This window comes from Athene noctua, chromosome 2 (genome assembly GCF_965140245.1).
Source record: "Athene noctua chromosome 2, bAthNoc1.hap1.1, whole genome shotgun sequence".
Taxonomy (NCBI): Eukaryota; Metazoa; Chordata; class Aves; order Strigiformes; family Strigidae; genus Athene; species Athene noctua.
In genome coordinates this window covers 151,905,286-151,921,627 of record NC_134038.1, presented here as the reverse complement: position 1 = coordinate 151,921,627, position 16,342 = coordinate 151,905,286, and the positions used below count along the sequence as shown (strand labels likewise).

Genomic DNA, 16,342 nt, shown 5'->3' with positions numbered 1-16,342 from the left:
ATAAAAGGTGATGCTGAGCGATCTATGAGTATACAGCAACCAATAGTTATGTTCAAAAATTTAAATACTGGGCAATGGGAAATACAATTAACCGGCAAAGGATATATGTGTTTGCTTACAGATCATGGCTTGCAGTGGGTTCCATCTCGCTGGGTGCAGCCTTGGAAAGAAGGTTGAGCTCACGATCCTAAGCCTTGCGATGGTTCTGACAGTGATTATTGCTCATCCAGTAGGAGTAGTGTCTCCCTGACCAAATATATGGGTAACGATAGCTAATGAGACGGGCCAAGAATCCTTTTGCCTTTCGATGGCTACTCCTTCAGACCCATTCCAAACATGTCTATGAGGAATTCCATACTTTAACCCACAAGAATTTATTGGGATGGTGTCAAACAACAGTTGGGCTGCTGCCCAAGCTACTCATCCCGGCACCAACACCACAGCCTTTTGGCAAGGTCAGCTCATTATGAGTCTTAACAAAACCATGATTGAACCACAAGAGTTAGACTTGCTGGGTTCTATGCCACCCCGCTATGGCGCAGTATTGTTTAAAGAGGATGAGAAAATCGCTGCGTTATTAATTAATTCTAATGTACCCCTGACTGTCGTCCAAACAGCATCACCAAGCAACCCTTCATATACTGGGTACCAACCTGGTGATTACTGTCCCCCAAAATGTCGGTACTCCAATGTCTGGGGCAATAACACAGTAGGATTACATTTACCCGACCACACTTTCTTGATCTGTGGGGACAGAGCATGGCCTGGAATTCCTTCCAAACCAGTAGGGGGCCCATATTACTTAAGAAAGTTAACTATGTTTAAGCTGACCATGGTTGATCTTTTTAACAGAATGTTGTTTAATTATACAAAACGCAATCGGACTAAAGGACAAGTGTACCAGGCTAGGGCCTGGATGTAATGATTGAGTGCAATTTTGGGATAACCCTACAAACATTATTGCTTCCCTAGTGTCTCCAATAGGGACCAAAAAGGCATTACAATTAATCACCCGTCTTGCATGCTGGACTGCTAAACAAATGAACTTGACGTCAAATCTAATAGGTGATTTGACTACTGATGTCGAGAGTCTTAAACATACTGTACTTCAAGATAGGGCTGCCATTGATTTTTTGCTTTTAGCACAAGGGCACGGATGTGAAGATTTTGAAGGAATGTGTTGTACGGATTTATCTGGTCATTCAGTATCTATCCATGAGAATCTAAGAAGAATAAAAGATAACATGAAGAAGTTAACTGCTGTAACATCACCCTTATCAGAATGGTTTGCTTCATTAGGAATCACAGGATGGTTGAAGGAGTTGTTACAGGGGGGAATTGTTGTAATTATTGTAATTATCACGCTTGCTATTATTTTGCCATGCTTAGTTTCTTGTATTAGACAATCAATACAAAAAGGCCTGCAAGGAATTTGGATTGCTCAAAACCAAAAAGAGGGATATGTTGGGATTCTAGAGGACTTTCTGCGAGAGAATGGCCATGTGAGCAATCCTGCGTGAGAACAAGACTGATAAGAGCCTCAGCCTGAGCAAGAATGCCATAAAGATGTGACCCTGAATGGGGGAGGAGAAACTCGACGAGACAAACAACTCCCGGAAGGGGTTGGGACGGAAGAGGAAGTTACCCAAGGCAGGAAGCCTGGCAAGGCTGATGTGGCACTTTTTATCCAATCGTAAGAAGGTTTAAAGCGTGGGCTAAGTTAACTGTCCAATCTTGAGGACTTGTACTGCAAGTTACTCACGTATGCGGGAGAACATTATAAAAGGGCTTTCTTAGTTGTAATAAACGGGCATTGCTTGATCACATTGGTTGTGTGTGTGCTCAGCTCTCCCGCAGAGAACAGTTGACATCAACAGTTAGATCAAGAAGTAGAGCAAGAAAAACTTTGCATTGCTAGCAGCCCTGGCAGTATTGACCACATCCTTGGTAACTCGTAGTGTAATCATTTTTAGCTCCAGTCTCAAGCTGTTCTATCACTCTCCAAGTCACGTGTCCATTTTGCAGTCGATATCCCTCATTTTATGTAGTGAATTGAGGGGGGCTGGGGAGAAGATGGGTTTTGCTTTGCCACTGGTCAATTCAACTTTTCAGAGTAACCTGATTGAATCCAAACTTGACAAGAACAAAACCAAACCCCAAACTTGCCTCCCTCATCTCCCCACCCTGTGGGAGTTTATTGTAGAGCTTTGAGGAGGCCCTGAAAAGCCCACCAAAAGTCCTTCTTCACAGGCAAGAAAGATCTGAGACACTGGCAAGTCACAGGGTGGGAGGAACAGAGCTATCAATGCCCAACTGTCAATGACAGTTGTCAACTCTGACCTTCAAAAGATTTTTGGCCTAAAAATGAGCCCTACCCACTCATTACCACAAACACTGTGAAAGAAAGCTAAAGCTTGCCTTGATATTTGATGGAAGACAAGTATACTATGATAAACTATGGTATTAAGGAATTCCTCTTCTGTGCAAGTTTAAGACTTCTTGCCTTGACCTTAATATCAGTATCTTATATATGGGCACTCGATTAGAAAAAGAAAACTAAATTATCTTACAGAGTGAGCTATTATTCTACTGACATTCTTCAAAGTATGACACAGAGAAGTATAGTCTCTCTTTTTGATTGTGCTAGGTAAATCTGAATATTAGATTTTTACTAACAAATTCAATCCACTGTTCTAATGTAGCTACAGATGTCATTCCTAATAATCTGTAATGCCTCATTTCTAGAGACAAGTTGCCTATAATCATGATAAAGGAAGTTACTTTCCAAAAGGTGAAATATTATCATCCAAGTTGGAAATGGAAATATTTGAATCTTAAAATCTGCACAGGATTCTGTAAGACAATCCATAATGGACACAGATTGATGACATTTCACAAATGGAAAAATAACTTTTCTTTAAAATCATCCTTGATATTTTTACTAAAGAAAACCAAGATGATTAGAAGGTGATTAAAATTCATAGTACAAAATTTAACTCTGCGAGTAAGGAAAAAAGAAAAAGTTGAGAGGAGGTGTGCTTTGCTGAATTAAGCATCAACTTTTGACACAAGAAAGTGATTCTTATTTTATGATTGAATGTTACAGAATTAATTTGCTTACTACTATATATGACATTAAAAATAGCATGTATTTTAAAATATAAGATAAGCATATATTTGCTCAGGGCATAAAATGAAACTCTGTTTTAATATCTGATTCTCATAAGCTGAATCTCAAATAGCACAGATTATTAAATGTCCTTCCACCTAGATGAATGATAAGCAATAGAAACCAGCACAAAAGTGAGAAAGGGCCTACTCACCCTGTACAATCTCTACAATGAATTAAGGGCTTTGTTGATTTTTAAAATTGGGAACATAGAAAGATTTTTGAATACCACTATGGTCAGAAACTGCTAAAAATCTTTTTGCTGAAATAATTTTTTTTTTTTTTTCCTTCTAAATTTCTTAGTATAGGCAAGTACAAGAGAATAGGAAGATCATACACCTTATCTTCACCTTCTGTTCTTCTTTACTGATAAAACAAAATTCTCATCACAAAGCCAAATAAGAGAGCCAGTCTGCTCCACTTGTCTGCTTCATGCCCATTATCCCCATCATCACACAGGGCTAGTGGTGATTATAAAATATTTTTCTGCAATGGTTATTGATTGGGGCTAAAAGGTATGATTTTACAGGCCTGAGATTTCCAGGAAAACATTCGGAGTTTGAGAATTTTGCTTGGGATACATGGAAACCCTCAATATCACTTCATTGCATCTCTTACAATGTAAGAGATGTAAGAAGACACAGACAAAACAAAGCATTCTCACCTGCTGCAATACAGTGGATAAAAACTGCAGCTTTAAATGAAGATCAAAAGCCTTTTGTTTTTCCTAGATAGTGGGAAAGCAGTTAAATAAAAAGGCAGAAAAGTTATATTAACAGCTACAGAGGTTAACATCAATATTAAGTTCAGACTTACACAGAACTCTAAAATGAACAGCAAGGATGAAGAAACTAGCAAATATAAAATACCATAAAATTTATATTTTACATTTATTGCTAAAATATTGTTGTTAACCCAGGAAGATGTCATTGCATTACACTATTCAGTTTTATTAGCATAGGAGTAGCAACGTAATAAAGCTACTATACTTACGCTATTACATTTTCTTGCTGAAACCATGGGGTTCTGGCTCCTTTAGGGACATTTACTCCATCATTTCTAAAGCTTTCAGGCACGTGAAGCTGGATGGAAGTTTCCTATTAGCCCCTGCCTGGACCAACACACCAACCAAAATACCCTGGAGTTCTGGAGGTTGCAAGATAATGATCACAAAAACTACTACATCATCTTCTGTGAGGATGGTGCACGCATCAGCACAAATGATCAGCGGAAGCCACCAGGAAACGCAAGTTCTCTCATTATTATAGCAGTACTGTTGTAACATCGCCGCCATCCCTACTGGGATGCTTTAACAGGTTTGTGATACACAGGAGGGATTCACTGCCTTGTGAACACCCAATGCCATTCTCCAGCTCCATCAAAGCCATGAGCATATTTGTCTCCACTGACCAAGTCCCATGAGCCCTCCCTTGCCTGAGCCCCCTTACTGATCCCTGGCCGCCCTGCCCAGGCCAACCCAGGCATAGCCACCAGCATATACCACACCAGGGAGCTGGCTTTCTCTTCTGCTGTGGTAACATGCACCCACGTGCACAGCTACTGGCTATTCCTCTCACTAAGAGAGGCAGGCAGATTTTCTAACAAGTGTCAATCTCATTATACAGGCGGAAAAGTGCTAATTTACCTGCTGAAAAATGTAAGATGTACTCTCTCAAAACAAAGAATATAGGTCTATGGCACAAATACACATGAAGATGATGCTTGCAGTACCTAATTTTCCCCAAATAAAGCTTTATAAAACCTATGAATAAAATGCTTTCAGAGAATGAAGGCATAAATATTTTGTGGAAAAAATATTTATGCTGTTATTCATACTGCCAAGGAACTTGGGAAGTTTCACTTAGGGAACAGGATCCTACTGTGCTATTTAACAAACTTACTTACAGGCTGTCACTCAGAAAAGAGCTACTGTGTGCCTAGTCATGCAATAATGCCAACAGAAAACAGCAGGATTTAAATAAAGTTACTCAGCCTTGGTTGTAAGATTCTCTGAGCAGAAGTAAGTGCATAAAGGCATTAAAAGAAATTCCTCAAGCACAAGCACATTGCGTCAAGCTAATGCAAAGAGGAAACTCTACTACTGAAGTTCAACTCACTTGCTCATTTGCATATCTTAAGCAAGGAGGAACACAAAATAGGAGGAGACAAAAAAAGAAACACATGCAAGGTTTTAACAACTTTCAGTTTTTATGCTATGCGGGGCAATTTACAAAAAGGGCAGGGGCTATTCTCTTTTTTAAACAGTATCTTCACAGTTTCTGATAAAGTGGTCATAGACTGCATTAGGCACTACTGAAATTGCCTTCTAGAATGTAATTCTGGGGTATACTATGAAATATAGATCCGGCCTATTCATCTTCATGAAAGCATTTAAAGAGAAGGAGAGAGGATAGAGGAAAGAAAGAAGTAAATACATCCCATTTATCATGCTTGTCGCTCTCAAGATCAGTGTCATTAAAATACTTCCAAGGATTTAAATTTTGCTTTTTTCTTTAGGCATTTGGTTAGGCTTTGATGAGGCGAAGCAAAAAACCCAACCCCAAAACCCAACCTCAAAGAAAATAGCAAGGCAGAAAGAACTGTTCAAATTACCATGCTAGTACAAGGTACTTCACTAACACAACAGCTGCACAATAGGATTTTTGGTTTGTTCACACCTGAAGTCTAGAGGGGCTGAAGGCTAACTCTACCCTGATCATAGAGGACTTCATGGCCTTTCATTGCACAACTAAGACAAGCAGGCTTTTCAGGTGTTTGCATATCCCCAAAAGACTATGAACTACTCAAGTAGCATAATAAGCACAAAATGTTATCTACAAAAATAACTCTGCTGTAGGATTATGTTTGGTTTAGAGAGCTGTGAATATCCACAACACCGTTTAGACAATCACAAACTTAGAAATGTTGACAATTATTGTGCTGAAGGTCTAAATGGATTTCGGTCTAAGGCATAAAATTAAATTGTGTGAATTAATACCTATCTAAATCCTCAAGTATGTCACATGAACTAAATAATTAACTCAAGGGTCAGCATTTTCAAACTTGTATCTTAAAGGCAGACATACAACTCAAAAGCTCAGTTTGAAGTGAGAACTGAGAACCCATAAATGCCCAACTTCAGCTAACTTCCCACTTAAAACGTGCCAATTCTTGCCATTGCTTCAGATCTTAATATACTAAATACCCTTTTCAAAGCATCAGCTCAACATGTGATTATATGAGATTCCCAGCTTCCATTAAAAACAGAAGTCCATATTTTTAAAGGTGCAGACATGTGAAAGTCAGATTTTCATGAGCACCAGGTACTTAATTTCCAGGTATTCAACAAACAGTACATGTTTTTTGAAATCTTTTTCTATGGTCAGGTGTACTACAACTAGAAATTCCCTGTGATTTAAGGTTGTTAATGTATTCCAGAATAAGCTTGTGAGAACAGAAGACTAAAGGCTAATAATGACAAGCAGTGTGGCTAAAATATAAGCAAGATGGCTCAAATACAGTATTTAATGTGTGGTTCAGAAGCTCACAGAAGATTATAGGCACCCGAGCTCTCATTTTAAAGCCCAGAATTAGTGCTTCTGTATAGCTAATTTGAAACTTGATGCCCCAGTCAGAAGTCTGGGTCTCTGGCTGAGAATGTTAAGTGCCAGTCTGAAAGATCTGCAATTCCCTACATGTGCATTCTCAAAAAATCAGGCTTCTTAAAGAGACAGCACATTGTGACATGTGGCTTTTAAGGCATCTAAAATTACTGGTTCCCTGAAAATATGTTTTCTATGCTTGTCTCCATTAAGACATGACATTTACTCATTAAATGTTATTGCATGTTTTTTTAGTTTAGCTATGTCTTCATATTTTACCATAGCCCCAACTGGTATTAGAAACTGTAATCTTCACTATTTCATTGTAAGATGTTGGTCAGCCACCTTTCCAAAGAGAAGGAACGTGTCAGAAGATTTTAAATTACCTTTAAGGATAACTGTCAAGAATAACAATGAAAGCAGCCTGCTTATTTCTCTACAGCTGGAGCAAGTCTTGCTATCAATTCTGCTGTAGTCATGACCATGAATAGTATTGGGATATTTTGGTTTCTTTATTATAGACAGAAAGGATATATACTGCGGCCATGAATGACTAAGACTTTTTTTTTCATCCCAAGCCAATAAAGAATTAGGAACTCCTCCTTCATGCCAAGCTGAACATGGTATGTCTCTTATTTTTTTTATAATTAAGGAAATTGTACTGAGAAAAAAATAATAACCTTTGCTTTATTTTAAATACCTGACATACAAATGTTAAAGAAATAATTAAAATTAGAGGAGGAAACTCCAACTATTATTACTTTGAAGATTCATGCAGACGAGTAAGTACACCACAGAACATACATTTGCCATTTTCTGTGCTCAGTTCACCATATAGGAGCATTTCAGAAAGTCCTATTCACAGCCTTTAATTCTGGACTTTAACTGCATCATGTTATACCCTAGCTTGTCTATATATCCTGTTGAATAATCTGATAATGCTTGTTTGTCTCTGTAAACCAAAGGTAAGCTAAACTGAATGCTGCTAACAAGCACTGGTGATACAGCTTTTATTTGATTTCCTTAGAAAGGTTGTGTGCATGTCATGGAGGTATTTGCATACATGATGGTGAAGGTACTTACACTGCTGTGTAGTCCGTGGCTAAATAACTCAGAATCAGAATCACAGATTACTTAAATTTGGAACTCTGGAGATTACCTAGTCCAACCCTTCTGCTCAAAGTAGGGTCAACTAGATCAGGTTGCCCAGGGCTGTGTCTAGTTAAATTTTTATCATGTCCAAGGACATAGACTCTATCTCTCTGGGAAACCTATTCCAGCATTTGACCACCCCCACAGTGATAAAGCTTTTTATGCTTAGATGGAATTTCTTGTATCACCCCTTCTATTCTCTAGGCGAAACAATTCCAGATCTCTCAGCCTCTCCTCATATGATAGAGCCCCAATATTTTAATCATCTCTGTGGCCCTTCACTGGACTCACTTCAGCATGTCCATGTATCCCTCGTACTGGGGAGCCCAGAACAGGACACAGTACTCCAGATAAGGCCTCACCAGTATTGAATAGAGGGGAATAATCACCTCCCTCAGTCTGCTGGATGCCAGTGACCTTCTTTTCTGCAGGTGCACATTGCTGGCTTATGTTCAGCTTGGTGTCTACCAGGACACCTTTTCTGCCAAGCTGTTTCCCAGACAGATGGCCTCCAGCCAGTATGGATGCATAAGAGAATTGCTTCCCAGGTGCAGGACTTTGCATTTCCCACTGTTGAACTTCATGAGGTTCTGTTGGCCCATTTCTCCAGCCTGTCAAGATCCTCTTTATAACAACAGAACCATCTCATATATCAACTGCTCCTTCAAATTTAGGGTACACTCTGTCTCATTGTCAATAGTGAAGATGTTAAACAGTACTGTTCCCAATATTGGGATACACTACTAGTGACTAGCCTCCAGCGGCATTTTGAGCCTCTAATCGCAATCCTTTCAGCCCAGCAATTCAGGCAATTTTCAATCTACCTCACTGTCTACTTATCCAGTCCTTACTTGCTCAATTTGTCTGTTAGGATGTTATGTGAGATAGTCTTGAAAGCCTTGTTAAAGTCAAAATAAATAATATTCAGTGCTCTGAGTGCCTCAGATTACCAGGATCTTTCAAAGGTGAACGAACAACAGTGGCCCCATAATGATATGGCTCAGTTCCCTCAGCTCTTGTGAACACATCCCCATTGGGTGCCATGCACATGTGTATGTCCCATTTGTTGAAATGTTTGCTAACCTGATCCTCCTCTACCATGGGCAAAGTCTTCACTGCTCCAGACCTTCCCACAGGTCTCAGGGGCCTGGGATTCTTGGGGGCAAATCTTACCTGTAAACTGAGGTGAAAACAATGTTGTGTAACTTAGCCTTTTCTGTGTCATGGGGTTACTGCAGCAGTGAGCCCTGCTTTCCCTCATCTGCCTTTTGTTGCTGATGTATCTGTAGAAGCCTTTCTTATTCTCCTTCATGTCCCACACTAGATTCAATTCCAGGTGGGCACTGGCTTTCCTGACACCATTCCTGCACACTTGGACAGCATCTCTATTGTCCTCCTGAGTCACTTGATCCTGCTTCCATCTCCCGGTGTATTAGTTCTGTATATAATTTGGACAAAATACCTTTCAAATGATTAACATATTTCCTTTAGAGAGTTGTCCATACCCTGTCAAAGCTGAGCTGCTGTGCAGACAAAACCCCAAGAGCTGAGTCAAGACACACAGCAGACAAAAATGAGCCTAAGTGGATCTAAGAGATGAATGCTTTCCTGGCAAAGGGCAGCACTGGGCTTCTACAGCACCAACTTCAAGCATACCACATCATCTGAAGAAAAATTCAGAGGAAGAAAGGGAAGAGAGCAGGTGGTGAGTCCTGTGGGGTGACACTGAAATCAGATATCTCATTGTAAGGCTGAAATGGCACAAAGAGGATCTCATACATTATCAGAACTGACACTGGATTTCAGTTTCACTAGAGTATATTACTACTTGCAGAGTCATATTAGCTGACAGAGTAACAGGGTTGGAAAGCTTTAAAAAAGCACAAAATATTTCAATAGAGAGGCAAAAGAAGAATCTATGATACCAGAGTGAACTACACGATACTAAAAAGAGAGGAGAAAATAAAAGGACTGAAAAAACCAAAACAGCTGGTTAGCAAGGAAGGAAAAAGAACTGGGCATGTTTTTAAATAAAAACATATAAGCTGATTCTCAGCATAAACTGACATTAATTCCATTATTATAAGTCACTTAACAGGTTTATTACACAAACTAAGTTCGCTTGAATTGATGCTGTAGGCTCACAGTGAGGAACACACACCTTAACTGATGTTTTACCTGCACAAGGGTTGCCGACTCAGACCCAGTGTAAAGGACTTTACAAAAGGGTTTTTTTCAGCAACTGTTTAATTTTCTAACCACAAGTTTCTCTTTCTGGATTCTAACTATAACAATGCTGTCCCCACTCCTCTACAAAGATCACTTACCTTCTTTAACTCTTCCTGAATACTTCTGCCATTTTCTTCTGAGGACAAACTCTCCTTCTGGTTTTCAGGGTCTGTTCTAAGTTCTGACTCTTGTTCTTCACCAGAAGATGTTTCCTTGTCACTCATTTTAGCAGCAAGCTGAAATAACCTGGATTTAAGCTCCTGCTCCATAAGGTCAGGCTTGATATTATGACGCTGATCCTCACCGCTTGTATCTGTTTCTGATAAGTCATCGAAATCCTACAAAGAAATTAGAAGAACAGTAAAATTACTGTATAGGCACAGAAGGAAAAACAAACAGCTTCCTAGAAAAGTATAGCTATGATCACTCTGCAGGGAAACTAGAAAGAAAGTACACGAAGTGTGTTGTAAAAAAATACCATGTCTTTACAGAGAAATGCCAGCAACCCCCCACTTGTTGGATTACGTTTAATATTCCTGTTTACTTTTATATTATGTAAAAAGAAACTATCAGACATTATGTATCTGTGTGCAACTAATTAAATATGCCTAAATGGCATTTCCCAATCCCAGTGCTGCACTGCCATCACTCTCAGGCATGTTGCAGATAAAGAAAGTGAATTGTGGGAATGAAATAACTTGTGACCTGGTAGTTGTGTCCAGCTTTTAGCTGAAAGCTGCGCTCAAGTTCCCTGATGGCTTGGTCTTGAGCATTATGTGTGTTTTCCTTAAAGATTACTAGAAATAAGTTTTGAAAAATCTCTCTTTTATTATGTGATGGCACTTAAGATTTTCAGCTTTCTCAGTGCTTATTTACATCAGTGGATCCTCTACAGCGATGATTATTTTCCAAACGCCAGCCTCCTTGGAACAAGTTCAATCTTTAGGAGCACCTTCTTTTCCTACTCTTGGATCCTTAAAGGTGGGAAATACTCAGAGGCTCAGTTAAGAACAGTGATTGTTACAGACTCGACCACAAGTCCCTTTGGAGGCTGAACAGAAGAAAAGCGAAATGTTTTTGCAAGCCTGTTTAGCATTTAATAATGTGGAAAGGGGGATATTTTTGTCAGTCTTTGCAGGAAATCTGAAGATACCTGGTTGTTCCAAAAGCTAATGTCCAGATATATATCAATTCATTTTCTGGATCTGTGCTATCTGACTAGGACCTAATTTTCCCTGATTTCCACTACAGTCCACAGAGAGAGACAGGCATCTCTCAGAGCAACCTGCTCCATCTATAGTGCTGTCTTTTGAAAATGTTATTCTCTCCCTGCTGGCTGCTAAGGGAAAGTTTTGAATCATTAGACAGCCTGTTTAGTGTTTCAGTCAAATCCACAAAGTAAGGTAGAATTAGGTGGTTTTAGAAGTGATGAATTCTGAAAGTGGAGCATAATCATGACAAAACCACCCAGAAGAAGGCCATGAAGAACGCAGCCTGGGACCAGAGGTGATAGGCATATCTCAGCAGGTCTAAGAGCATGATTTGGAGCCATTCTCAGACAGGAAATTATTCCTCTTTGCCTTACACTCTCCTACCATGACAGGACCAGACACTGCTGGAGAGACTAAAAGCTGTTGTCTCTAGCATTCATTTGGAAATACATAAACAGGACATTTGCTTTGCAGAGCTACTCTCTCTGCAGCCAGAGAAGCATCATTTATGGATGGACCAATTACCTCCAGTTCTCAGAGGAAATGTTAACTCTGACAACTCCCTCACAAACCCTTCCTTTCAAACTGCTCTTAATGGATTAACACATCAAGTTTGTAATGTCAGTCCTCATCTCTCATACAGTAAACTGCTCTGTAGTGTCTAGCACTTTCACAGCTTTCTGAACAATTTTTGCTTGCAGTTATCTTTGAATCAATTACACAACTAAATTATTGCTTTATAACTCCCCTTCAGGATGCAGAAGGCCCTTTTAGAAAATCAAGATTTTAAAGTACATGCCTAGCTACAATAGAAGGGGAGCCATGGGCTTCTGCTGAAATGTATTATTTTCCCAAACAATCAGCTTTTGCAGAATAAAAAGCCTTTTCTGCCAAATGAACTTCGAATCTGTTCTGAATAAGATCAAGATTTCAAATCAGTGTGTTTCCACTTTATAATAGGTTATGATATGCTTTTCTATACCTATAGAAGATTGGTGACATTTCATCTTTTTAATTAAAAATCTGTATTTATCATAATGGTGCTTCCTCAAATTGTAAGAATAGATTTTTTTCAGACATACCTTGCATGTCATTCAACAACTCATTACAACCCCTGCCCAACAATCTGCTAATGAAAAATACATATCACTAATATAAAACTATCTGAAAATTGTTGCTGAATCAATCACTTCATCGATTTGTACCCTGGAGAGAAACAGTCATAATTTATGGGATTTACAGGATAGAAAGCACAGCTAAACTGTGAACTTGTATTTTAGGAGAATACAGCTTAGAGGAAAAACATCTCACTAATTACGTATCTAGTCTAAGCTAATTACTAAAATCCCTCTTGAGTTACTTCCATTCAGTTAACAGGTACCTCCAAAAACCTGCTCTCATCTACCAAAACGTGGTTTAGGATTACAAGACTTGCTAGTGAGCTCTGACAGGTCTGCACCAGGGTGTGGGCTTCCTCTAGCAGTGTCTAAGGCAGGAAGAGTAGGTTTACCTTGGGGTCAAGTCTGCAAGGAAGAGAAGAAAACCCTATTCTATCAGTCATTTGAGCAGATCAAGCTTGTAAAGACAAGTCTGTTGTTCTTGTTTAAATAAGCTGACAAATATGTGTATAAAATCTAGTGGAGCAGTGAGGGAAGTTGGTAGTCCAGAGGGATGAGTTTTCCCATGTTTCCACCTCACTGCTGTATCATGAAGTACTGACAGACTTCATCGTGCAGCAAGACACGCATGATTCCTCTAAGGGCTTCTTACATAGACCTGCTTAGCTGGAGCTGCTTAGCAGCTGCATCGGAGTAGCAATACACACATACCCCCACAGAAAGCACCACCAGTTAAAGAATGCATATTGACAACAGCAGAACCACAACTCCTCTTGATCCTGAAAAAATACCAGTCTTCCCAGGATCACACATGACAGCACCTTTTAGGTTGATCTCTACCAACTCTATCCAAAGCTCAGTGAAATCCTGTAGAGCACTGTAGCTGACTACACATGTATTTTGGAGGAAGGCCTGGCAGGACAATATTGCGAAGTTGCCCAGCTTCAGTAGGGTCAAAAATTGAGAATATAGTTTTATGAAACAAGGTGAGCTAATGTAACAACCTAGTGCACCTTCCTGTCCTTTACTCAGTTGTAACGAGTTGGGTAGGCTTGGTGATGGGGTCCAAATGTGTGCTAGAGCTGACAAGGGAGAGACATTGGACCACACTGGAGGCAAGTGGAGGGAAGGCCGGAAGACAGACAGGAAGGAGATATTCCACTTTTGGAAGCGGCAAGCTGCTGTGCTACCTCTGCCACACGTCACATCATTAGCGAAACATTCCCAGTTCTAGCTTATGCTTTCACACATATAACCATTTTCCTAACTCACTGGCTGGGAAATTTAAAGAGGTGTTTACTACATTTGCCAGCACAGGTGAAAGTCATGAGCTGCCTTGGCATCCCTAGGGTTTTATTCGACATTAGCTAAATTTGTGTTATGAATACACATTGTTTCATGGGAGAGGACTCACCTTGAGGGTATTGATTTTATTACAGCTGGATTCAGGTATGTCTATTATGCACCTTTCTGCCTTCCAACTTCCTTACAATGAGCAGGTGGAGTATTTACATTTGCAAGAGCTGTTAGTTCCTGCTTGCACACAGAGGTAATGATATCGTATAATGCTACACTTTGTGGTTTCTGTTACTGGTAGGCTGCTCAGCTTGTGTATTGAGCTTTTCAGATGGTGGCAGTAAACTATTTGTGAGGAGATGATACCCCTTTCATGCATTAACAAAAATTTTAAAATGTATTAGAAACCACAACAATAAAAAATAATAAATAGATTGAAAGGTACTATTACTATTTATTTCATAGATGCTATCTTAAACTTCATTATTCTTTACTGTTCACACATTGGGTCTATCTGGTATGTTTAATGACATCTTTGTGTTCATATAAATCATTGTGTAAATTCTCATTTGCATCCATCAGCAACATATAATACTAATATCTGCTAACAAGAATAAAAGTCTACCACTTTATCTGAAAACAGAGTTTCAGTGAGGGCCTGGCAGACTAACACAGCCACAAACGCAGTCTCACTAGAAGAAAATAAAGTGTTTCTATGCAAGCATAAGTCCTGTAGCAGGCAATGAACTAAGAAACGTATCCTTCCTCATACACACTGTCCAAATCTTTGCATGCAAATGGCTGATAACACAATGTAATCCTAGCAAGCAGAAAAAAGCGCCCCAAAATAAAGCAAGCAAAGTACTGGCTTGGAGGGTCCAGAACCAAATCCATGTTATACTATAAACTCTTGAGAGAAAGCTCCATTCATACAGGAAACCAAAAATCAGAAACTACAATTTTTAGGAGACACAAATTGTGAGGTTTCCAGACAGTTTCTCAGTGAGAGCTAGTGTAATTTCAGGGCAGCTGTTTTCAATAAATACATCCCAAGCGCCATCCCGTGGGGAACAGCAGTCCAGCAGTGCTCAGCCCTTACCTGGCTCAGGGCAGGAGGGCTGTAATTAACAGGTGGGGTCTCCTGACAAAAGAAGCAAACTTAAAATGTGGGCACTTCCTTCACTTGAAGCAATTAAGCCGCTCCACTTCCCATCACAAATATAGGAATTGAAGCTACACTAAGTAACATCTCCTCTCAAAAACATAATGAAAGCCAATATATCAATACTATTATTACTAATAATATCAATTATTAATATTATTAATAATAATGAAAGCAGAGAGATTGGTGGTTTGAGTAGCAATTTATTGTAAAAAGTTACAACTTGAAAAATAATTATCATTAAAAGCAGGGTTGCACTTCCCAGTTCAGGTTCCACAGGAATCTAAGTCTTCTTGGTACATAAGCAATTAGGTTATCAGAAATTTATTACAGTAGCACCTTGGTTTTATCAGGACAGTTTTTAAGTATTGTTTCATGACTGCATTTACAGCATCTCTACAGGCAACGCAGTAAACCAGGTTGTTCTTTTACCTATCATTAAGTGGCAAAAAACTCTCTCAAATACAGTACATCTTGATATCCATTCTCAAGCTTCCCTTTTTAAGTTGCTCTAGAATTTATACAACGAATTCTCTCTAAGTCACAAAGTCAGTATTCCAGTGTTGAGTCTAAAATACTTTTTTTTTTTTTTTTTTTTTAAAAATGCCATGGCATTCTCCTAATCTAGATACTGGATTTTGATTGAAAAAATACCTGGTTTTAAATAGAAATTAAGTTGTGAGTTATGAAATGACCATGGTTGTTCAAGAATATAACTGCTTACAATTTTCTGGACTTGGACCAGGGAGAGAGGAAAGGGTCTCTATTCATTTCACTGTGAGTCTCAAAGAGCAGCAAACAAGAAAGCAATCTTCACTACCTGAAAACTAAAAAACAAAAGCTAACTTTTAGACTGCTAAACTGAAATTCTGTTCTACAATTCTGATGAAAACATAATGGTTAACAAACTATCATTTTATTATTACAATGCAGTAAAATAAAGTTATTACTGCAATTCAGTAAAGCATGGAAAAAGTGTTTCTTCATCACTATTTACATATGATCAGTTGTTTGGTGTCTAATGTCTAGATGCAACATGGTTTAGAAGAGTGTTTTGTATGGTTTCTGCAAATTCTGTTTAATCTTAGCACATGAAAATCTATGCCTGGTTTAAGACCCCACAATGAAGCTTCCTTAAGTTTATGCTGTCTGCAGTTCTTCACGCACCTACACCATTGTTATGTAGAAACTGTTTGTGTGTAGGGCGCTCTCTGCTGCAGACTTAATCATTTTACCAAGATCAGTATGTTACTTTGGGGATTATATGAAACGCTGACATCCCTTTAATCTCATTTTTTTTAAGCAATATAAAAGATGTCTGGCTAATTTATTTTCATACCTCAAATCATAATCATTATGCTCATGATCATTTGAATTACTTCCTAGAATTGTTCAACCATGCA

General features: G+C 38.9%; 1 protein-coding gene across 3 annotated transcripts in view; it reads right to left on the bottom strand.

Annotated features, from left to right (window-relative positions):
• The window catches only part of MYRIP (myosin VIIA and Rab interacting protein), a 246,049-nt gene that overhangs the window by 20,766 nt on the left and 208,941 nt on the right, over nt 1-16,342 (bottom strand). Inside the window, exons 11-14 of one of the 3 annotated variants that reach the window (XM_074900668.1) lie at nt 10,251-10,490; nt 9,022-9,103; nt 4,353-4,360; nt 3,834-3,896 (exon numbers count right to left, since the gene is read on the bottom strand). In XM_074900668.1, the coding sequence (XP_074756769.1) occupies nt 3,834-3,896; nt 4,353-4,360; nt 9,022-9,103; nt 10,251-10,490 (393 nt within the window). The remainder of the gene's footprint in view (nt 1-3,833; nt 3,897-4,352; nt 4,361-9,021; nt 9,104-10,250; nt 10,491-16,342) is intronic. The other 2 variants (XM_074900669.1, XM_074900670.1) reach the window with 2 other exon arrangements.